The following is a 25478-nucleotide window of genomic DNA, read 5'->3' on the forward strand; positions in this document are numbered from 1 at the left end:
TATCTCATGAAGGACTAGTTAGTGGCATAAAAGTTGGCTCCTTCTTAGGTGCCTTGAATCATTGTGCATCTAAGGACACAATATGATCCACCACAGATAGAAGGGACTCTTTGCTCCTTCGTACATATTAAGTAAATCCTCAAGAATTTTGATTTTCCCTAAAGACAAATTTAATCTGACATTTGGAGTGGAAACATGAGTGATCCTGCAAGTACAAAGCCAATTAGACCACAAAAATGTCTTCCTTTCCTGCTTGCATTCTGGCAGTCAGTTTCAGAAAATCAATAAGCGTCAATGTTCAGTAAGGTTCTCTGTTCATGAAGGTGTGAAGAAAATCTGTTCCAGAACATGTGTCATATTAGAGATGGACTTATATGGTCCAACTTACCTTGTTTACATAACACAATAATTGAGAACACTCAAATGTTTCGTTCTAGCATCTGTGCAGGCAGCCAGACTAGTGCCTTCATTGTACCTATCAAATATTGAGCCTTCAGCCTTGCATTAACTCTAAAGCCATAATCTTTTGGTTCTGTTGAGTAAGTAAATGTTTTGCAGGTGTATTAGATAACGGAGACAACTGTATTTCAGCTGTTCAGCTCCATTCCATGGTTTCACTTAAATATTGCAATCTACTTTACTACATTTACTATGCCTGCTAATTAGTGGAAGGTAGAGTGGAGTGTTCCTAATAGCAAAGCTGTTGCAGCTGAAGCCCACTCTTTGGTAGGTCTGATAATTCCCTGTTGCAGCTTGCCTTAAAACACCACGTTTTAAACAGTACAAAAGCAGTGTTTCCAGTTGCTCACTTCCAGTGCTTACCTGCTATTTCAGCTGGCCTCTTTTCCTGCAACACTGAAATCCAAAAACTACAAGGCCTGCTATGCTTCTGATGCAACTTGATAGAGCTTCCAGGTGAAATGTGATGACACAACAGGTAAGTTATTTAGAGTTAAGGATGAAATACAGTTTAAGCTGAGTTGCACTAAGGCTAATCCAAGTTCCTCAAAAATCTCAAGGTAACAATGTACAATCGTTATCTTCGAGTTTACTATTCCTCTTTAGGATAGCTCAAGCCATAACCTCTTTGATCTGTTGAGAAGCTTCCCTCACTGGCAAGTTTCTACATCTAATTTTGCAATACAACAACTGTTCCCTTGAAAATACCTGTCCTGGTTAAATGTAAACACAGGGAAAGCATTAAGTGGATTCCTCTGACTGATGATTCAGCGTGCTTCCTAGATACAAAGAATCAGTCCTCTGGAGGACAGGAAAGAAAACTACATTTTGACACTGCAAACTTGCAGAACAGGTTAAAAACATGCCCAACTCCTACGCCAGTGCGCAAGACAGAGTATTCCAGATCAGTGGACAGCTTTAACAAGAGCTTACAAAACACCATGGTATTTCATTCTGCAGGGGACAGATAAATTTTCCATCAGCTTGAGCTTCTACCAGGTCACTAACATACCTTCAGAGAGAGGGTGTTACCAGAAAGGTTCTGTGATCCTAAGAGATGAAATGAGCCTTTTTCTTCTGAGCTACTGTGTTTTGCAACAACATATGCAAACAGTATTTTACTGCAATTACCAGATGCAATGCAACATTTATTTAGCACCAACACTGGCACGTATTGCTTACCTGCACTTTGGGAGGACTGAATTCAAGATTGTAGACTCTGCCACTAGCAGAGTGGATCCAACGTGCTGTGAGCCGACGTTTTATCGTCTCAAATGGCACATCTAGGTCAATCACAGTGTCTATTTGACATTCTTTATGCAGGGCTTCTGCCTGAGCAACCGTTCTGGGGAAACCTTTTTAAAGGAAACAACTCCATAAAAATCCAAAGGCAGAGTTATAGCGAGAATCACCTGGGTTCAGTCATTAGAGAAAATAATTGTGAGACAGAAAAAAAAAAAAACAGTCATACTGTAAAAGTTGAAAAGACATCAGATTTTCCAAGTATTCTGCAGTGTGTAATGGCACTTTAACTTGTTAAACGCATCCCAGCTTCCATTTCCTCATTTCAGTTAATCATCTTCCCAAAAGTGTAACAAATAAATGCAAAAAGACCCCATACTCATATGTGCTACATACATACCACTATATTGAATAAAAGCATTGTATACACATTTTGAACAATAAAAGCTACAGGCAGTTCACTCAGAGGTCTGGAACAACCTAGAAACATTTGTGACAACTCTGACTTCCACAGTTGTGTAAGTCTGGCTTAAGGGGATGACCATTACAAACCTATCTTATTCAGTTCAGTAAGCCCAATATATCTACCAGAGGCAGTCCAGGATTAATTTTACATAAAAGAGTAGCTTTAGAAAGGGTTCTGGAAAGTGTAGTGTATCAAACTATCCTCGGGGATGATGACTGTTAGAACACTCAGGCTGAACTGTCTTTTCACTTAAAAGACTGCATTTTGCCCCACGAACTCTATGGCTCTGGTAGCATGTCTTCAAAGGCACATGTTACTACTAGAGAAATCCAGTGGAACTTAAGCGGGGGAGGGGGGAAACAGAGAACAAGAAAACCAAGATCTCCACAAAGAATTTAAACAGAAAAATTGACCACAAGAACTTTAGTGGTCAAAGCTACTGCAGAACACGCTATTGCACCACAGATTCACTGGAATAATACCTCTCCCACAAAGCTCTTGCGCAGTCTCATGTTCTTCAGTAGCTTGTAATTTTCATCATACTATACAAGTAAATGTCTCCATAAAGGCAAGTACTGATAAGTACAAACTTAAGAAACTCCTCTTTGCATAACATTGGCTGATAAGTCCATTGCCTGAGTAAGGAACCAGCCAAGAACTAGCCTTACAATAGAAAAAAATCAGTATTTTATGGTCTTAAGGCTACTGTGTCTTGTCTAACACATCACAAAAGAAAGAGCTGATTAACTCGGACCAAGCTCTTGCTTGTGCATTGTCTGATGCACCTGGTTTGCATCACAGTCATCAACTGCCCTCATCCTATTTCTCTCACATTCACATTATCTCATGAAAGTGCTTATAATTGTTAAGAGCAGAGGGAGAGCCAGGACTCCAGCACTGCTGTCCTTAGTATTGACAAACTATGAGCCACCACACATCTTAGTTATGCAGCTGGAAAATGAGTTTGCTTTGGGACTTAGTAATGAGAAACTTCCTCAACAAATTAAAGTGCCTTTACAAAAGCATTTCACTGAAACTGAACCAGAGTTTGCTGCATACAGTGCTTTCTTGACACAGAAAAATAATCTACAAGATGTGATGAATTATGAAGAATACAGGAACACAGAGAAAAGTGCCTTAATTATACAGCACATAAATCTAAACAGATCCACACACACAACTCAGACTGCTACATCTGCTGTGCCTCTAGAAGCCACCAACCTATCGTAAGGCAGTGGAAATGGGTATTTGGCTAAGTGAGCATACAAGCAGCTCAGCAACTCTATTTAGTCTGACCTAGCTGACCTCAGCTGTTTGTTCTGAGTGGCAGTTACCAAACTAAAGACTTTCTGGTTAACATATTTCAACAGAGCAGTATTGTTCCTACACAGCCGATTATGCCAGAGCTACCCCTAGTGTAATTCACTGAGTCTCATTACAAACGCTGATGCAGACAAAATTTCTGCCGCAAAAGGTTAAAGAAGGCAGCACATTAACATGCAGCAGAAACTGATTTATTCTCTTACAGTCTCCACACCGTCCTCCTGTTAGGAGTTGCCAGTGTGCCCAGCTATACTGCTACACATCCAGATCCACAAGGCTGGAACTGTGTGTACACCGAACCTGGAACTAAAGAAAAAAAAACATCTGCAGCTCTTTCCTTTATTGATTAGGTTTTGTTGTGCTGTTCACTGTGGGAATTAAGCCTTGGTCTTCACTAAGGAGGAACATAACTGCGATTAAAGCCACCAGAACAGATCACTGTACGAGAAGTAATTATAATAAAGCACTAAGGGACAGAAAGCATTGTGGATTTTTCAGCCCCTCTAAATAAAAAGCCACACCAACAACTCCTTAGTTTTATCTACTGAGACAGGTTGTGACTAGAATCCGAAAACACACACATCCAGCCTAGACACTATCTTTGCGCTGCGCATCCAACTGTACTCCCATGGGCTGGGGTAACAAGAGCCATTCAGTTCATGAAGACAGCGGCAAAGGCATTTTCTCTCTACCATGAATGCTGAAGCAATGAGCTTACGCTGCAGAATTGGAAAACAATTCACTCTAGAGAACAGAACCAAAGAGCAAATGAAAGAGAACTTTCAGAGCACTTAAGCAGTGTTTTTGTTAGTGATTTATTACACGCTGCACTGCTCTAGTACTTGCTTTCCATACTTACCTTGCTGCTGCATCACATACCCACCTTTCTATTTAAATAATTCCTCAAAATAATTCCTTTAAATAATTCTTCAAAAGAGTTCCACTCCCCAAGGACTTTAACAAGAAAAGGCTTTAAAAAAAGAAATTTCTCAACACATATTTTAAAGGGGACATAAAGCATAAGAATTATAAGAATTGCCAGTTTTGAAATTTTACTGGAGTGTTGAACTACCCTTTTCAACATGAATTAAACATCCCTGTAACACTCTGAAGGCGGGATACACCCAAAGCATTTTATAGCCAACGAAACTGGGGCAGACTAGCTGCTGAAGGTTTCACAACAAGCTGGCAGCAAATACTCTCCAGTTACTACGACTCGAGGATGGCTACTGGAGTGTAGCTACCCACAAGTGACCAAAGTACTCCAAGCTTTCCAGAGCACATTTTCTCTCCATATATAGTGATACTCAGTATGCTAACTTACCATCCAATAGCCAGTTGTACCCATCTAGACCTTTTAGCTCATTCAGCATTAGTCGTGTCATGATGTCATCTGGAATAAGCCGCCCTTGATCAATGTAGGACTTGGCAAGGATTCCAACTTCTGCAAAAGTAAGAGAAGTTGCATTACACTATCTCTGACCTCCAGCAAGCGAAAAAAAGCCCACAAGCCTGCAAAAAATATGTTTTGATCAGAAAGGCGCAGAACAGTAAAGTTGTAAACAAGGCAGACAGTATGCTTGCTGAAATTCAAAACCAGATGACCAGTTAGGATCTGATCATGCAAATATGTATCAGATTAATTTGATTGGTCTGTAGCTCCACGGATGGCAACAGGGCATTCAGTACACCTCTATCCCCACACCCTCCAAATAATTTTGCTAGTAAGTAGTTGAAATATTAGGTTCCAAAAACTAAAATCAGGAGAAGCCATTAGGTAAAAGAGTCTTCAAAAGAAGAAATGTAAAGGATACAAGTTCATTAAGATATCAGCCCTCAGATTTCCTGTCAAGAAAGTTATTTTCTCAGTTTAGTGGCTAGTTATTAACTTATGACTTCACTACGAAGAGAAACGCCTTTGGTATTTAAGAGAGCAATATGCAGTGGGACACGCTTGCCAGGTATGTATTTTTATAATTACTAGAGTTACAAGAGGATGTTTATAGATGTTGTAAACTATTTATGGGAGTGCACAGACACTAGTATTTTCCCATGGAACTGACTAACCTTTAATACCAGTCATTTAGCCCACTGGCTTGCTAAAATGCCATCCACACATCACAGTTCCGGATATCACACCATGCCCCTATGTGACAGGCAGGAGCATGCTGCAGTTCACCCAAACCATGGGTACAGCCAGGAAGAAATTCAATTGCCTGGGTTGTGTCCTAGGCACAAAGCCTCCGTGGCCTTCATTTATAAAACAATTACCCAATTATGCAAGTCACCCAGAATAGCAGCTAGGTTGGTTTAATTGTGGATATGCAGAAGCCTTTACTTGCAGCCAATTCAGATCTGGTTACAGTAAACTAAACAGAAGAGAAAATGGGATGGACTGACATACCAACACAAGATACAACAACTTCCAGCAGAAAGCAATGAAGAATGCCAGACCCATCACTTGATGCAGTATTGGAACGTGCAATAGTACAGAGGCCCTTCTTCAGACAAGGCAACTGAAAAGCAATAGATGCCCTCAAGTAATGCAAACAGTAGCTTTGGTTCTGGGAAAAAAAAAAAGTAATAAAAGGACAATTTCCCCTTATTGGGTGTTCACATCTATAGTCAGGCTTTGAAAAGTCTGAAGACCATTTAGACCATTTAGCACCTTGGTCAGGCTTCAGATAATCCTCACAATGTGGAAAAGAGTCAGACTCCGGTGCCTGAGTCCTCCAGGACATCAGAAACTGGAAAGAAGGTGACAATCTGCCTGGGTACAAAGTGTCTATTCTTTTGCCTACCTCCCTTCTCTGAGATCAGCAAGTCATACCTCTTTTATTATTCTAGTGCACTCTGAACTACGCACCCTGCAAAAGTGGGCTGGGAGGAGGAATAAATTATATCTAGATAGTTTAAGGTGTACTCGATGCTTGGATCCGTTACTGATTTACGCTGCAGCATTGCTCCAGCCACAATGATCTAACAATATGTGCAAGGAAAGGTTGGTAGAGAGCAGTACTAACACACTTTGGGAAGACAGATGAGCTTTTGGGCCCAGAGACGTTTAGAGTATGGCAAGCTGTAAGGTCCTATTATTAGATCAACAGAGCTGGAAACACGCTGCCTCTATCTACAAACCTCCGGTCATTTAGAAAGTCACTATTACAGAAGAAAAAAATAGGCACAACTGTACCCAAACAGTTACATGTTAGGACAAAAAGTTTGTATACTAGACCACAGCTTCTTTTTTTTTTTTTCCTGTTGTGGAGGGTGGGATTTCATGAGGTTTTGTTGTTTTGATTTTGTTCTGTTTTTTTCAGCTTGGGTCTGAAACCACTACAGGCATGGCAATCTGTGGAATTAAAAGCAACACAGGTTTCTTTCCTGTCTAGGTGGTAACAGGTATCCATGTTTCCTGGCTTTGCAAAAGATTGGCATGTCCTAACCACGTTACAGCAAACAAGCTCTAGCCATATTCAGACAACAGGTTGCTTAGCACTAGAGAGGTGGTCACAGACTCTCCACTCTCCAAAGCAGCAGAACATGGTAATAACTGCAAATTGCTAAGGATGCTCACATGTTCAACAGGACTTTTCAACAGACAAAAGTCCATTTTCACAAGACAGCAAATGCCAAAAACGGCACCATAAAACTATTGTTAATTATTTTAATTTTCCCAGTGTTTTAACTGCCCTACTTAGCCTAACACAGTTCCCAAAGAACTGGGAATTGCAGGACTCTTCTACTATAATCAAAACTTATAAACTCTTTGCCTCGACTAAACTTGTCAAAGTTCTCTGAGTTGCCTCTCAGTGCCTCTCCCTCCTTCAGTGTAGTACTCACTCCTGCTACCTCAGTATTCATCTCAATCCTTTGGAGACCATTTCTGCAACGAGTGACTCACTTCCAATAAAATTAAAACAGAGCTTCCTCTGGGTTAATTAGTGAATGAAAAACTCTGTAGCAGATTCCTGGAGGTTCTACGCTAGCTAATTCAGAGCAAACTTCAACATCTCTTACACCCTCCACTGGCTTCTCTCCTCACATCCAGGGTTTTAATGTGTCTGCTACACTTTCATTGACATCTTGGTTCTCCTTCACATTCTTTCATCTGTCCAACCCACCTAGAACACTTTGCCGAATCACTTTTCTTTCCACTGCTTTAATGGCTCCCTCCTCAAATCAAGCAATGGGATATTTCCACTTGCAATTTCCTCTTCTCACACACCCTTCAGCTTGATTCTGGTGCTCTTTGATCTTGCTTCCAAGACATATTGAAAGGGCACAAAATCTAAAGTATTTAGGAAATAACATATTTCCTTCATCTTCTGGAACGCCTTCCTTTCTCAGTAGGTCTTACTTACACTTGAGAGTTCATAACAGCAACAATTTTGGTTTTGTGACCCTCTGTAAATAAAACTTATGCTTGCGCAACCAAACAGACAGAAAAAGCATGAATGTGATCAGATATGCCTGCACAGGTGGTGCTCCTAGCAAATGTTTAACCTGTAGATACCAAGTGTAGTAAAGTCAGTCAACTAAACCAAAGTCATTGTTCTTACAGAGCAAACAGAACTCGTGTGAAAAGAGATGTGGAAAGCAGATCACATCACAATTGATTTCATAACACCTGTAATTTTTCACCTTCAAACATGCTTATAAGCTTCCAAAACCAAGACTGCCAGTTACCTAACCACAATATTGCAGTGATACTTACAAGTGAATGTAGTCCTCTGCAACTTCAAAGTGCTGGAAATAACAATACTCTCACTGCATCACATGCAATCTGAAATGGTTCTTACAAGGTTTTCAATCCCACCGTGAAGAAAAGCAGATGTGGAAGTCAGGAGGGGACCTTTCATCATTGCAAAAATCCACCAGAGAGAGGGGTTGTGGCATCTCAACAGAGAGCCAGAGGTCAAGCTAGGCCTATATAGTAAGCATAATTCACATCATTACCTAATACAAGCAATTCTGTATGCAAACACAGACCATACTGAAACCTAAGCACAGTATGGACTTGTAAGATAATAATAATTTAAAAAGCACAAGGTAAGCAGTTTGAAAATTTTGCCCATTGTTTTTGGAAAGCACCACTACAGTTACACCTGGCAGTGCGGGGCAAGGCCTTTTAATTTTGGAATAGCTGGCAATTCTAGGTGCCTCTACTTCTAGCCATCTAATGGAGATCTGAAAAAGTCTGATTGCCCAGAACTCCTCTTGCCCCGTCTGTTAAGAACATGCATATTTTTCCCTTTCAAGATGTTTCAGCTGGAAGACTATCAGAAACACCTACCAAAAACGCCGGGCGCTTACGAAACGCACCAAGACGAGGAAACAAGTAGGTGTTACAAAACAAGGAAAACGTGATAAACCCCAGATACGGCTCGTTCATGCTTATAAAGACGATGCCAAGTGACAGCTTGTAAAGGATCCCCGGCTGAAGCCTTGAGGCCCAAGTCGATGGCCTCTGGCCTCCAGGAAGAGCTGCGTGAAGACGCCTAACATCGGGGGGGGCACACAGAGGTGGGGCTGGGGAGCAGCAAACCCCCTTCAAGAAGCCCCAGGGGCTTCCCGGACGGGGAGCGGTGGGTGGGTGGGAGAAGGGGAAGGAAGGAGGCGGGGAAGGACCGGCCCTCCCCGGCGGAGCGGGGCTGTGTCAGGCGGGAGCTTCCTGCCGGTTCCCGCGGGGGGGGGGCGGGATCATCCCCGCCGCCCCCCCTCCCCCGCTCCGGCCCGTCTCCCGTTCCCACCTGTCTTCTTCTGCATGTTGTCCCTCAGCAGGTCGCCGCTGGAGAGGTGCTTCATCCCGAAGTGTTTGATAATCCGAGCGGAGACGGTGCCTTTCCCGGAGCCCGGGGGCCCCATGATGACGGCGCGCAGCAGCGGCGGCACCACCATTGCTGCTGCTGCGGCTGCTGCTGCTGCGGCTGCGGCTGCTGCTGCTGCTCCTCCTGCTGCTGCTGCTGCTGCTGCTGCTGCTCCTGCTGCTCCTGCTGCTGCTGCGGCTGCGGCAGGGGACGGGCAGGGGCTGCGCGCCGCGGAGCGCCGCCTTCCCGGGGAGCGCCGGGGAGGAGCGGGGAGGGAGGGGGGAAGGATTGGGGTGGGGGTGGGAAGGCGAGGCCGGGGAGAAACAGTGGCAGCTCTTCTAGCTGTCAGTCAGGGGCAGGAAGGAAAGATCCTCTACGTGTATACACACACCCCCCCCCCCCCCCCACCCGGGGGGGATGATATATCTAAAGCAAATGGCATTTTGGAAAGTAGAGCATCAGGGCATCATTGGCCCTGACCAATCTCCCCGCACCCCTCTGCCCAGGAGCCACATTTCGGCTGTCCCCGGAGCTCTCAGTCCCTCTCTCGGTCCTGAGGTATCGTGAGGATTTCCCAGACTGACCTGGGGATCTCGCTGGTTACCTGGCTGTCACCTGATGACTGCTGGGCTGTTGACACATGCTGTTGCTGTCGCTGCTCAGGTGCCACCAGGCTGTGGCTGTCGGGTGAGGGCGGTGACTCTGCTGTGCTCGGCTCCCGGCTCATCTACCCCCTGCAGCAGCCCTCCTCTTGCTGGGCTCTGACAAATAAGCTCCAGCTGAATGGTAGCAGGCAGCTACATTTTTAAAAAGCTGGGTCTGAGCTTTGTTTATGATACTTGGATGTGAACTGCTGCAGGTTGGCCTTGTTTTGAGCAGTGTTCTTCCTCTTCCAGAGGTCCCTTCTCACAGATACGATTCAGTGATTCTCAGCCACAGCAGAACACGGTGTTTTCACCGAAACAGAAGATCGTACCACTTGCTGAGTGTTCACTGTCATGTCCACAGCAGGAGTGAGCCTTCCTGCTAAAGGTTCTGGAGATGCTGATGGATCTCAGCCACTGCGAGCTAGAAGGGTCGCAGTGGAAAAGTGATCTCACAGAAAGCAGGGCTAAAGCCAAAACATTAATGAAATTCAGCTTTCTGTTTTAAAACCTTGCTTAATTTCAATGGTTTTACAAGAGATTTGCAACAGCAACAAGAAAACATTCAAATGGACACGTGGAGCCTAACAACAGAATGAAAATGGGAATGTAGGCCAAAAACTGCCCAGTCGACAAAATAAATTGCCTTAACAATTAAGTAGGAAGTCACTGGCTTAGCACAGAAATCTTAGTGTAAGCATAAATCTTACTACACTGAGCAATGTGAACCCCCATAACTGAACCTAGTAATACCTATATTGTAGAATGCAGCAGCACAGAAAGAGTGAAACATCCAGGGCTTTATGAATGTTCCCAGGGCAACATCTCAGCCTGCCAAAGCACCACAGTCTTAAACAAAATCTGGCAACAAAAAGCCATTTAAATGTTAGAAGACATGCTGTTCTTTTTAAGCTCCACACTTCACAGACTTCTGAAAGGTGGAAGTCCACAAAATGTGTAGACAACATCTGAGTGTTCCTAAAGCAATTCTGTGGAAAAATGGAAGGTATTATATGAAGTAAATATGCAACAAATGACTAGATTTGTCAGAGAGATCATTAACCCTTATCTCCAAAGTCACCATGAAAGAAGAAAAAATTGATCTTCCTGTTGAAGAGGGAACCTGAGGTTCAGCCTCTCTACAGGCACTATTGAGCAGCTCAGAAAAATTCCATAGAGGACTGCTAAAATAATCCCACTGTTGAAGACTACTTAGAAACCTGTCTGAATTTCATAAAGGATATGCGAAGAGGCGGTGGAAGTAGACAGAAAGGCAGTTCTCTCTCACACACACACGCGCTCGTACTAACGTATGGCCTTTGCAGAACAAATGTGGGTACTTACATTATAAAAATCATGTAGTAAAATAAATCATGGGAGGATTTGTAGTACTGAAATGGGTCATTGGTTCATCAGTTCACGTACAATGTTTTACACAGCTATTCTGTATTTAAAAACACGCACGTTATTTTTTTCTGCAGCCATCATTTTGATGTTTGGAACATGACATTTGATCAGACTCAATTATTGATATCTTAGCACAGTAACCAATGTTTGATTATACAACTTGCACTCTATTCTGTATTAAGCTTTTTCTGCTTGCAGATCAGATGCCTTATTCACACATGTAGCATATAGGTATAAGTTAAAATCCTGACTCTTGCTCAGTGAACTTATTGAAGTTGCCCTCGTGACAGCTGAACAGTAATTGGAATCTTGTTTCATACAAGTCTGAATGTTCTTTCCAATAGAGAGTCTTTCAGATTTCTCAGCATTTTTTCAAGCTTAAAAAATTTTTTAAAAGGCTTGTTAAGACTTAAATTGTCAAAAGAGTTCCTGTCATGTCTTCTCCTTGGAGGTCTAAATCCTTTCTTTTGATTTTGATGCAGAATTCCTTTAGTACTGTCAGGTAATGACCTCCCAAGTGTTCTATTTTATACCAAACTGGTTTCTTACATGAGAAACAAGTTATAGTATTATACTGACTTTGGCAGGGCTTCTGACATGGTCTCCCACATAACTTTTGTACCTCATCTGGGTGGATGGGTGGACAATTAGATGGGTGAAAAACTGGCTGGAATAAAGGTCAAAGTGTAGTGGTTAAAGTTTTGTACCCTACTGAGAAGCTGTTAATGAGTGTAGTTTGTCAAGGTCTACCCTGGGACCTTGTCCGGTTTAGTATCTGTAAATAACCCCCAGGAGGAGACAGAGTGCACTCATCAACTTTGCAGGCAACCCCAAATCATGAGACCTTAGTGGACAGGCCCAAGGGCAGGGCTGCAGTTCAGCAGGGTCAGGCAGGGAAATGGGCCAAGCAGGAACCTGACAAAATTCGACAAAGGCAGGTGCGAAGTCCTGCACCCAGGACGCACTAACTACTTGCAACAGTACAGGCTAGGGACTGACCAGCGAGGCAGCAGCTCTGCTGAAAACGTCTGGGAGACACTGATAGACAGCAAGCTAAGCACAACCCGTGCATGCCCCAGCAGCAAAGGCAGCCAGTAACATCCTGGGCTGTACTAACAGGAGGGTAGCCACTACCTCAGGGGAAACAATTATCCCACTTTATTAGGCACTCCTTAGACCACATCTGGGTACCATGGCCAGTTTTGGGCCCTCCCGTACAAGACAAACATTGATTAGTTGGAGCAGGTTTAGCAGGAAGCGACCAAGATGGTCGGGGCTGGAGAAGAGGCACCGCCAGAGGCTGAGGGCACCATGCTTGTTCAGCCTGGAGAGGCAAAGGGTTCAGGGCTATCTAATAGCAGCCTTCTAACACCTACGGGGAGGTTATTGAGAAGGCAGAACCAGGCTCTTTACTAAGGTGCGTGGCAGGACTCATGGAGTCAGGCAGAGGATCCAAAGTAGTCGTAGACTCAGCCCTTCAAGGTTTTTAAGACCCAACTGGATAAAGCCCTGAGCAACCCAGTCTGACCCTGCTTTGGGCCACAAATTGGACTAGAGATCTTGATCCCAACCTGAATTAGGTTGCAACGTTACATTTTTTTAAACAAGATACCCCATTAATCATGTTTAAAAGAAAAGGCATCAAGTACTTACCCAATGAAGGCTAGCATACATACACAATATAGTTGCAAATTCTCCCTCAAAAATGTATACTATCAAAAACATTTGAGGGGCAAATTTTTCTTTTTAAATTAGATATAGGTTGAAATATGTAGTGTGAAATGTTGTTAGCTTTAATTTTTTGCCTTATCCTTGAAGTAGCTAATGCATGACTTTTTACAAGCCAAACATGTACAGCTGTGATTCTTTATTTAGATTAAATAATGTTTTATGCTTTGCAAAGAGGGATATAACAGTATCACTTTTGTGGTGTCATTCCTACTTTTATTAAGCAGTCTAATGCATTATTCCTCCCAGATGCCGAGCATGGCAAATTAACACTTATCCATAACAAGGGTTGTCCCAAAACTCTAAGTTTCCTAGGAAATGTATGTTCTTGAGACAGAAATTTACTGTCTGCACACTAAGCTTGTTACACTCAAAACCTTATTTATGACAAAGATGAAATACACCTTATTTATAAAGTAAAAAATTTATTGTTAGCATTAACTGAAATCTTAACAGCCTCATTCAAGAATTATTATTAATCCAGATGTAATTATTACAGAACAAGAAAGGATATGTCTATGCTGAAAAGTTTCAATAATAGTAATAATACAGTTAAAATTGTTCCACACACACATCTTAGTTTTACCATTCTGCCGGTGTTGTGTTCACCTTTCTCCCCTCCCTCCCCAGACCCCAAGGTCAGTGGCCTCGTTCACGTGAGGGGGCAGATGTTACAGTGAGTCGTCAGCATCTGGAGTCCTCCACCAGGAGGAAGACAATGTTCATGTTGACTGTTTCTTTTTCCTCCCTCTCGGGTACACTTGGAGTTATTTTTGTATGCGTGCTAACACACTTTTACACTTTGCTTTTTCTTCACTAGTCTGCAGCTCCACGTTACATCTGAGTTTCCTGTATACAGTGCCTTCCACATATATTATTAGATAGTTTCTTTGTCTTCTTTGCTACCCCTAAAAACAGTTGTGTCCAGCTCCAGGTCTGCAGTTCTCTAACTGACCACTGATGAATTGTTTGTAGCTGTGAGGTCTCCCGTGCCAACCCTGTGCTCCATCTCTTATCAGCCTATGTATGCTGTATCCCATGTCTCCACTTCTCCAGGCTCTGGTATTGTACCAGACCTGCATTTCTCTACATTACCTCATCATATTAGAGTCATAAATATTCTACACAGCATAACTGCTTGTTACTATTACCTATTTAAAACTACCATCGTACCATGCAAAGATAAAAAAAAATAAATTAGCCATAGAAAACTTGTCAACTGGAGAAACTGCTGTCACAGTTAAACGAAGCAAAGCAAAGCTGCAAGCAGACCAAAAAATGTTCAGACAGAGCAAGTCTGACAAGCTTCAGTCCTGAGCCCTTGGAAACTCAGTACAAGGCTTATGGCCTGTTACGAGCAATGGCAATACTTTATTACAGGGCTACACAGTTATAAGTTAATAATGATCAAATACAGTATTTCAGGTGTTTGCAAAACATTTCTGTCTTCCCAGTCTTTCTTTTGAGATATATTTATAGTCTGTAATGAAGGAGTTCTGCTTTAATCCTATAAAAAGCAGTCATCACAGCTTGTTTAGACAACCCTCAAAATACACCTAATAGGAAAAGATAGTAAGTTAAACAGAGGTTACATAGCTGTGTTTCTGAGCCTGTGTGAAAACACTTGGGAGATATGTGAACCAACAGAAATCTAGAAAACAGCATTATCTTTTTGGACACTTGGAGGCCTCGTACATTAGCAGAAAGCAGAGCTCTCTTAGAAATTTCTGTAATGACCTTTTCTGTATTATTTTTCTCAACAAGTGATTAAAATATCAGGAGACTGTCATGTTCTCCAAGCACTACTTTCATGACAATAAACATCTTTCCTAAGTATTAAAGGCAAACCAGTAATAGCTTTGCATTATGAGATTAAATTGTAATGACTGTCCAGGTCACGACATTTGTACATCTACGACCTGCCATTCAGCCTCTCTGGACAGTTAATAAAAATCTGTGTCCTGACTCCAGAAATCCTTGAACTCCTAGGACAACAAGCTACCAGCATTCCCAGGGGAAGGAAATCCCTCTTCTCTGTCATTAGATACTGTTATGAGATATAGCTCTCATTACAGGTATACTTACATTATACCATCCAATTAGTGTTTTTCAGTCTATCTGCCAGTCATTGTTTTCAGAAGTATCTTACCTCAGTTACACCAGGACATTCTGGCTGTTGATGGAGTGGGTCAGTTTTGAGGAAGTCTGTTTTCCTGATTTTGTTTTCACATGTCTTGACGTGAAACAGGTACTTGCGAATTGTTAACGGATGATAGCAAGTCATCAGAAGTTACAGCAGAAGGATGAGATGGACAGAACTAAAAATATCTGTATGGGAGAGCAGGGGAGTACACAAAGGAAGAAATGAACCAGAGTAGAGAGTTCATTTGAACTAGATGTATTGGACGAGACATTTTCTGCGCAAATCAAAGGGTTCACTGATACAGAGTTCAGACAAGGCAGTGGAAAATGTCCATAGCTGCAGTAGCAGCACCTGGAAGCACTTTGCACAGCTGTCTTCACAGAAGAAGACCCTCCTGATTTCAGTGGGAGTGTCCATCCTCTGTCACATCCCATATCCACAACCTCATAGCAAACTGTTATTTCACTAGTATCCTGTAATTATGTCTAAAAGGCCTGTGAATGAAGGAAATTAAAGGAGACAAAATTGTCCCCTGAAAACAGGGAACAGTAAGCATCAGACTTCTTTTCCATTAAATATTATCGTGAATTTGGCACTGTTTGCTCTGGAATTCCAAAATTTCCAAATTCTGAAACCCAAAGGAACTGTGCAGAGCTTTGGCTGACTTTAGTTGTTTGCAAGCAGGAAAACAAACCACCGATTTATCAAGAATGTTTTAAGTATTTTTGTGCAGAAAAGTTTGGATATAGATTTATTAGATGGGAGGGGGTATGATATGTATGTTCTTTACCCTCCTCCCACTCACAGTTTTCCCTTAGTTCTGCTCGGTGCATCACAGAAAAGAATTTCATCTGCGCGAGACCCAGTCCCTTTTCTGTCATATCCTAGATAAGGGCTGCAATTGGCAACAAATTTCTCATACACAGAAAGCTACATGCCTTTGATTCCTCAAAAACATGACAAAACCCTCTTTATCTAAAAATACAGATGTGTTAGTCTGTACATGAATAGTTCTACAAATTTTTGCCCAGATCTCAGAAATCCTGGGCATTGCATACATGAGCTAAGGCTGTATTCCAGCTGTCATTTTTTGATCCTCAGTTTTCACAAATTTCTCAGCCTGCTTCCTTTAAGAAAATTTCTCATGCTTTGTTTCAGCACAGGTATATCCTTTTGATTTGGATGTATAATTTTTCTGGTTTTGATTTTTTGCCTTTGCACCTGGGTTGGAGAAATCCCCAATATCAGTACAGACTGGGTGGTGAATGGATTGAGCAGAGAAGAACTTGGGGATACTGGTATATGAAAAAATAGACATGAGCCAGCAATTCACGCGCGCAGCCCAGAAGGCCAACCATATCCTGGGCTGCATAACAAGAAGCGTGGCCAGCAGGTCGAGGGACGTGATTGTCCCCCTCTCCGCTCTGGTGAGACCCCACCTGGAGTACTGCATCCAGCTCTGGAGCCCTCAGCACAAGAAGGACACGGAGCTGTTGGAGTGGGTCCCGAGGAGGGCCACAAAAATGATCTGAGGGCTGGAGCACCTCTCCTATGAAGAAAGGCTGAGAGAGTTGGGATTGTTCAGCCTGGAGAAGAGAAGGCTCCAGGGAGACTTCAGTGCAGTCTTTCAGTATATAAAGGGGGCTTATCAGAAAGATGGAGACTTCTTACCAGGGCCTCTAGTGACAGGACAAGGGGCAACAGTTTTAAACTGAAAGAGGGTAGGTTTAGATTCAATATAAGGAAGAACTTTTTCATGATGAGTGTGGTGAGGCACTGGAAGAGGCTGCCCAGAGAAGTGGTGGCTGCCCCATCCCTGGAAGTGTACAACGTCAGGTTGGATGGGGCTTTGATCTGCCTGATCTAGTGGAAGATGCCCCTGTCCATGGCTGGGGGCTTGGACTAGGTGATCCTTAAAGGTTCCTTCCAACCGAAACCATTCCATGATTCTATGATTCTATTTTGAAATTCAGGAAAATAAGGAGTTGTTACACTTAGATTCAACATGCTTTCCAAAAAACCTACTGTTGTCAGGTCTACTAGCAGTAGAGAACTTTCTTGAGTAGTAAGATACTTAACTTCAGGGGTGCATATAAACTGAAAAGTAAGAGTTTGCATGTATGTAGAAGTGTCCTTTGCATCATTATCATGATGTAACATGTTTCCACAATCCCAATGAACTACCAATAATGGAAAAAAAACGCAGAATACTGGTGTTGGAATTCCAAATTTATGCTGTTTCCTCTGGCATGTGTCCAATCTCTGCAAAGTATCCATGTTCATCAAGGGATATTCACCTAATATTACATTTAGTATGAAAGATATTGAAAAGGAATAAAACTACATGAACGGCAAATGCTGCATGTCACCCTAACCTGGATAAGCAAGAACCATCAGAGCCAAAGCTAATCACGGGCCTTTCAACACTTGAACATAGGTTGCATGCATAAAATGAAGATTCACTAAAGCTATCACAGGTAAAATAATACTCAAAAAGCAGTGACTCTTAACTCTGTTCTTTTTTAATAGGAATCCTTAACGGATTCGGCCAAAACCACAGAACATCTCCCCAGACTTCACACACTACTGGCTTGATACCTACTTGTAAGAAACACAGCTACCCTTAACACAGCCGGAATAAAGTGGCAGTTTAAGACCTGCAGTAACACTTTTGGTTACTAGATGTCCCTACACCCATGTCTGAAGGCCCTGTTGCTCTGTACAGACACTCGGTGCTTTCAGACGCTCTCGCACTGAGGTACCTATTTAATAGAGGCTTCTTTCCTGGGCTGTACTCTCGTATTTGAGCTGCAATGTGATGCGTGCCATTCAATCCACTTAAAACATCTAACATTGTCCAATATTTGGTAAAATGAAGAAACATCCAACTCCACAATAACTTATCTTGCAAATTATATTTTCATTTCTCTCCTCTGCCTCCAAATGCGCTGCATGTAAACAAGAGGATCAATGCTATCTGATCATGTTACAGAAAAAAAAGAATCTTATTAGGATTATTTATTTTAATCCACCTCAATCTAACCACTAATAATGTAAGTTCTCGTTCACTTTTTAATCAACTGTTTAGAGCAGATAAAATCAGATCATCCTGGTCTCATGGCAGCTAACCCTGATCAAAGCTCTTCCTATATGGCCTCTGTGAAACTCTGAGGATGACAAGTGTAAGATCCTTCTGTTGTCTACACGACAGCAGTTTTGGGAATTGCATGCCCTCTTAGCACTGCTCCTGCCATGCATGGTTGTTGTGAATTCAACAATTCAACAGATTCCTGCAGTAGATTACCAGTCATTAGCATGTAGATCCTTTGGAAAAGAAGGGCCTCACAATAAAATGAAGGGAGATTGCTCTGAGTTTACATAGAGAAGAAATATTCAATTTTTGATGAGGCAATGCAAGTGAAGAATCTACTTCCAGCCATGTTAAGAAAAGAACCATGATCAAAGCAACTAAGCGGGAAGCTGGTCTTTATGAATTCAGGAAAAAATAGGGCAAAACTTCACAGAGTTTTCAAAAAAGCAGAAAAGCAAATTTAGGAGTTTACGTTATGACCAAAAGGTAATTTTGAATCAGATTTGAATGTAAATCCAATCCTTCTTCTTCCAAATGCTGAACATAATCTTTGTTATAGCTCTGAGCCTTGGTTGCTATTTTTCTGTTTTATTTTCAGATCTTGAAATATTTCGTAGAATCACAGAATCATAGAATATCTCAAGTTGGAAGGGACCCATAAGGATCATCGAGTCCAACTCCCTGCTCCTCACAGGACTACCTAAAACTAAACCATATGACGAAGAGCATCATCCAGATGTTCCTTGAACTCTGACAGGCTTGGTGCCGTGACCGCTTCCCTGGGGAAGTTCTAGTGACCGACCACCCTCTCAGTGAAGAACCTTTTCCTAATGCCCAGCCTGAACTTCCCCTGATGCAGCTTCATTCCATTTCCTCATTCCTGTCGCTGGTCACCAGAGAGGGGAGATCAGCACCTACACCCCCCGCCCCCCGCTGCCCACCTCAAGGAAGTTGTAGAGTGCGATGAGGTCACCCCCCCTCATTTTGATTTGATATCGTAATCTAAATCAAGGAAATACACATTCCATTTATAGCTCTCTGAAGAGTGCTCTTCCAAAGACTGCCAATGGGAATGTAAGGAGCACACCCTTCACAGCAATTCTCCAAGCTCTATCTGAGACAGTTTCTTTGACCTGTCCAGACACTATGTAGACAGCCAGTACCCCCATCTAGGCTAAGTCTGAATTTTTCATATAATACACCATTCTGTGTAAGATTTGGTGCTCCTTTGTTTGCCTAATCAGCTTTTCACGTTTAACAGCAAGACAAGTAAAAATTACAATAAAATATTCTTCATTGTTACTATGCTTGACAGCCTGTAATTTTGAGTAGCCGCTATATCACTTAGGTTCCACACATGCACAGAACAAGGAAGACACTGCCTTCTCCACCTGGTTCCCTAAAGAAGGAGATCGACCATCCACTCCCTATCCCTCAGGCAAAGTAAAGCAATGATTTCCAACCTGGGAACTCTTCGGCTTTTAAAATGTCTTCAAAATTAAGAAATGGGACTTCACCATCACCAGTACTGGCTCCCTAAACCCAGACCGCAATAACAACTTTCTTGGCAGAGAATGTCAGAGCCAGTGGTAAGTCACAGTACTTTGTATCTCCTACCATTCTTGAGCTTTGTTATAAAAACAATACAGAAGTACAGTTTCAAGACAAGCTCATGTACTTGTAGAGAGAGGAGGGCTTTACCTCCTTTCAAAGCACTTTACATCTTTTCAAAGACAGTTTTTTAGAACAACAGTTATGACCCTCTCTCCATTAATGCCTTGGGTCGGATCAGACTGCTCTGATTCAGGGGCTTTAAGAAATATGAGCCAGAACTGCAGGAGGAATTCTGGCTGGTATGACTTACTCTTTTTGTATCATCCTAGAAGTATAGCACAGTGTGTAGTAACAGGTCTGAATGAGATGCTGATGAAGGCCTGTGAATCAACCTGTAAGACACATACATATATAGCCCCCAAATCTTTTAAATTACACCTTATTATTTCAACCTATAACAACGTACAGTATATCAGGAATAATTTGTGACTGTCAACTACACAAAAGACTGTATCTTCGATCCCTATCCTTTTGATATCTTTTTCATATCCTTAGTAAGAATGCAATTGTTCCAGGAACTTTCAAAGCTATACAGTTAAGTCCCTTTTTGAAGGCATACTTCATAAGCTATTACAGAACTGAGGAAAATCAAGACAATTTAGTACTTCAGACTGGGAATTATATGGATTCTCCAGGATCATCCACTTACATTTGGGAAAACTGACTTTTAAACTTAAACTTTGGGTAGATGACTTACCTTGAGTTTATCCTAGTTCAAGACAAACTGTAGTCCATTCTTTTTTGTAAAGCCATGCATTCCCATACATCTTTCTGAATTTTCTGGTGACCAAGATGTCCTTCCTTTGTGCTTCCCTAGAGTTTGTTACTGTAAGTAACAAATATGTGGGGCCATATTACTCAGGTGTTCCTCTGAGGATCACACAGCAACGGTCAGTATACAAGTGGGGATGCACGTGACTGTAGTTTAAGCAATTTGCACTAGGATACAACTTTTTTCGTACAAAAATCTCAAAAACTGTATTTACAGTATTCCTCCCTTACACGTCAATGACTTTAAACATTCTGACAGACTGCTACATAACACTTCCCCCAAACTCTCAAATGTTCGTTTAATGTGCTTTACAGCTAGCATCATTTACTACTTATTTCAAAAGACAACTATCCAGACAGTTGAACAGCTGATTTAAACCAACCAAATTATAATGCACTGAATTTAAAGGAAAGTACCTGCACCAAAACTGTGTATAAAACATACTGCCTTATTTTGTTGTCTTTCAAATCTACACCAATATTAAAGTACTGTGTTAGGTGCCTGTTTTCTGAAATATCAACCTTCTCAGCATTAACCTCCCTTAACAGAGTTTGTATGATATAATGACAGGCTTTTCCTTTCTGTTACAACTCCTTTCAAAGAAGCTGTAATTTATTTACAGAAGGTGATAGCTATCACAAAGAATGAAGAGTTTCTGTACAGTATTGCACGTTCTAGTCATTATTCACTGCCTGTAGAGACAATTCATGAAGAGCAGGAAAATATATGTAAATAGTGAAGCCATCAGCACTTCAAGGCACATCAAGGAGAAAATTTCTGAGAAGCATATGATTATTACAGAAAAATAGGCTGTCATCTAGGTAGTACAGATATACTTGAAACATAGATTTCATCTTCATTAAGAACAATGATAGTTGATTGTAAACTTCTCAGATCTCTTGACCTGGACAGTGATATTTGAAAAGAGGATTTGTGCTGGTTTTGGCTGGGATAGAGTTCATTTTCTTCATAGTAGCTAGTATGGGGCTACGTTTTGGATTTGTGCTGGAAACAGTGTTGATTCCACAGGGATGTTTTAGTTAGTGCTGAGCAGTGCTTACACAGAGTCAAGGCCTTTTCTGCTTCTCACCCCACCCCACCAGCGAGGAGGCTGGGGGTGCACAAGGAGTTGGGAGGGGACACAGCTGGGACAGCTGACCTCAACTGGCCAAAGGGCTACTCCATACCATATGATGTCATGCTCAGCATATAAAGCTGGGGAAGAAGGAGGAAGGGGGGGACATTTGGAGTGATCCCCTTTGTACAGACTAGTCTAGCATGTGAATTTACTAATTCATCACTTAAGTCATGAGGTTTCTAACTCACAAGTTCCTAATTCATAACTTGCTACTCATAACTTGTAATTCGTGCTCCTATGAGCAAAATAGTTACCTAGCCAGTGGTGAGAGTGCTCAGCCTTCCTCCTCTGTCATGCTGTGGGCATCCCCTGTATCACACTGGGAAGCACAAAAACCTCAGCAGTCCAGCTGCTGTTGGATCCGCTTCAAAAACTTTTGGGTAAGCTGACATATTTATACCTTCCAGCTTGGAAGTTTGATCTATATTTCCATGAGTTAGCAAATCCTGAAGAAACTGCCAGACAACCAATACAGAAGGATTATGGCTGCAGGAGACAGCGAGTTGCAGGTGACAGTGGCTGCATAATGACCTTTAGCTCTTCCTGGCCATCGTGCCCTGCCTACACGTTGCCCTCACTTTGAACTAATGGTGCTGCTCCCAGCAAGCATCAGGCCTTAGCATGAGCTGCATGTTAGCCAAAACCTGAGCAGGAGTTGAATGAACAGTCGCACAATGGGCACAGACTGAAACGCAGGAGGTTCCTCCTGAACATCAGGAAACACTTTTTAACTGTGAGGGTGACCAAGCCCAGGCACTACTGGCCCAGTGAGGCTGTGAAGTCCTCCTTCTTGGAGATATTCAAAAGCTGTCTGGACACAGACCTGGGCAACTGGCTCTGGGTGGCCCTGCTTGAGATGGGGGGTTGGACCAGACGACCTCCAGAGATCCCTGCCAACCTCACCCATTCTGTGATTCTGTGATATATAGAAGGGATGGGGGGCAGGGGGGGAGAAGAAAAAAAACAAACAGGATAAAAAGAACACTGCAACAAAGTAATTCCGATCACTAAATTTGATTAATTCTTCTTCCATGGGAAAAAAGCAGTGTTTACTCCTGAATAATATGGTGATAATCAGGCTAACTAACCTCCATGTTTATATCTTACATTGTCTAGCAAGCAACCAGAATGAAGACACCTGACAGACAGTGTGCTTCAAGAATGAGATATTTTACTACAGTTTGATTTATAGCATGGCTCCAAGTACTTAAAAAACCCTCAAATGGCAGTCTTCCAAATGTTGCCCTGTCCTCAGTTGGTCCAAAAGATCACATCTGACAGTCTAGGTTGCCTCTTAAGCTTACCAAAAGGAAGTGTATCACTTAATATCTCCAGCCTGAAAAGACATTATTCATTGGGACAAGCATGCAATGCAAAACTAGACTCACATTTGAGCTGCAAAAGCAGTTCTTTCTTCTGGTCAGTTGCTGTCATATACTTTGCATCCTCATCCCCATATAATTTCTAATGCAGTCAGAAGGTTTTGTTTTTTCCCCTTGGTGATATTAGAACAAGCAGCCCTGGCAAAGGAACTTCATGACTGTGGATACACAACGCATAAAACCTGGGACAGATGTTTGGTCAAGTTGGCATTTATTATGCTGGTAGTTTGCAAAACATTCACCTTAGAGGCCAATACAGCAGTTAATGAAACTAATCAACAGTGAAGACAGGTATTTCAGTTGCTTTAAACAGGAACTCATCAGAGACAAACTGCATTGCTGAAGAAGTAGGTGCTGTAGAGAGGATGTTGTCACTGAGAAGCCACGTGTATAAAGACTCTTGAAGTGTCTTGAACTTACCAGATGGAACATTCCCATTTTTAAATGAAGTCACGATGTTCCCATTAACAAGTTAAATTGGCAAGACATTCTTCATCAAGAACAGGTCTGACAATTGTTTTCAGGCAGTTTTATACAGTACTTTTGAGGATTAACATTGCTTCAAGGCTAGATTTGCCTCCCTATATGTGTTCGTATTCCAAATCCATCACATTTATTTGTCTCAAACAAGCAACTGCTATAATACCCAAAAGACTGAGCTCTTAAATACCATATTGCCTATTAACACTGTAGACAAGAAGTTCCCTGTCCAACCATGCCTGGGGTTATTACACTGGTTCCGCATTACAGCACACTTATTTCAGTAAATCCAGATGTCACCAAATGGCTCACCAATTATATATGCATAGCATCATCCTGTGTCTGCACTGACAAGCAACAGAGGTTTCCTCTAGGTTAGAGGCACACCAAGAAGGAGGTTTTCTAATGTTTTGACCAACTGCCAAATCAGTTGTGTCACTTCAGGTCTACTCATGCTCCTACAGATCTGGGACCTGGGAGGAAATGAAAAGCCCTTTACCAGCTCCTCAAAGCATAGGTACAGTCAATTCCCTTGCTTCCTAGCATTTATACCTCCAACAGCACTGTTAGCCTTTCACAACAGTACGGACAGTGCGCTGGGACAACATACACGCTAACACTTGCACCTTTTGCCTCTTGCTTTTTGCCCAGCCGGCCTTTATTTACTGTGGAAACTTTCTGTTCTCCCTTCCTTGCACCCAGCTAGGTAGTTACTCTTTCCTAAAGAAAACAGAGAGTCTTTCCCTACATTGCTTAAACTCTGCACCAAAATAGATAGTCAGGGACCTCTTAGGAACTTCACAAAGCCAGGCCACCAGTTCAGTTAAAGGAAAATGAACACGTGACCCTTCTACTGCTCTCCCCAGTCTTCAGCCTGCCTCATCCTACTCTGGAAACACATCATGCTCTTCCAAAACTGCTTTCCCAACTAATTCCTGGGAAGATCCACCTACCCTTCCCTCTGCTGCCTATTTCTTAATTTATCCCCATGCCACACACCCCATCCTCTTCTAAATAGATCCAGCTGGAGAATCCAGGACCTCACCTCGATCCTTCTTTGTTTGACTGGAAGGCCTGACAGTTCTAAGATTTGACCTGTAGCAGCTCAGCTACTGATCTTGGCTAAGCCTTTTCTCAAATTTCTTTCATCATGTCTCTCTGCTGGAATTCAGGGGAGAACACCTAGTCTCTCACTATGTGCATAGAGCACAGATCAAGATTAGATCTTGTTTGAGGCCTTAAAAGCGCCAGTAATAGAAATAATAGCAGAAGGTAAAAAGGCTCAACACTTCTGTAGTATTGTATTACTACCCTTGCTCTGCCAAGGAATTTCAGTTTGCTGCTTCCTTGCCCCAGCTAGCTAAGGAGGAAATGAAGTGGGCTAGTGTGGGACAGCACACCAGTTTATTTAAAACAAACAAACAAACAAACAAAAAATATGTAGCAACTTTCTTCACCATTACTGTGGAAATTAGTGTATCACAGGGCATATGAATAGCTTAACGGGTTATCACCAATTATCGGATGTGGACTCTCACTGCTAAAAAGCCTGCACAAATATAAGTATTGATCTTATTTCAAAAAAGACCTTTGTGAAACAAGAGAGAAGTTCTTGCTGAGTTACTACTACTATGATGTCCTGGTGACTATAGCCTTGAAATGCTCCTTACTACAATAATAAATGTGTGACTAAGCAGGTGAGATGTGGTTTAGGCTGCAGCAAACATAAAGGACAGAAGGAAACATTAACACCACAGAAATCTCATTTCAAACTTTTTC

General features: G+C 42.1%; 1 protein-coding gene across 4 annotated transcripts in view; it reads right to left on the bottom strand.

Annotated features, from left to right (window-relative positions):
• Window positions 1–25478, bottom strand: part of AK3 (adenylate kinase 3) — a 32366-nt gene that overhangs the window by 2999 nt on the left and 3889 nt on the right. For 2 of the 4 annotated variants that reach the window (XM_072858721.1, XM_072858718.1), the window contains exons 2-3: window positions 4815–4934; window positions 1642–1814 (exon numbers count right to left, since the gene is read on the bottom strand). In XM_072858721.1, coding sequence (XP_072714822.1) covers window positions 1642–1814; window positions 4815–4875 — 234 coding nt within the window. In that variant the 5' untranslated portion in view covers window positions 4876–4934. Of the gene's footprint in view, window positions 1–1641; window positions 1815–4814; window positions 4935–8207; window positions 8379–9243; window positions 9502–25478 lie in introns of those variants that run through there. The other 2 variants (XM_072858720.1, XM_072858717.1) reach the window with 2 other exon arrangements.

The sequence above is a fragment of the Ciconia boyciana genome, chromosome 4 (assembly GCF_034638445.1).
Source record: "Ciconia boyciana chromosome 4, ASM3463844v1, whole genome shotgun sequence".
In the NCBI taxonomy this organism is placed as follows: Eukaryota; Metazoa; Chordata; class Aves; order Ciconiiformes; family Ciconiidae; genus Ciconia; species Ciconia boyciana.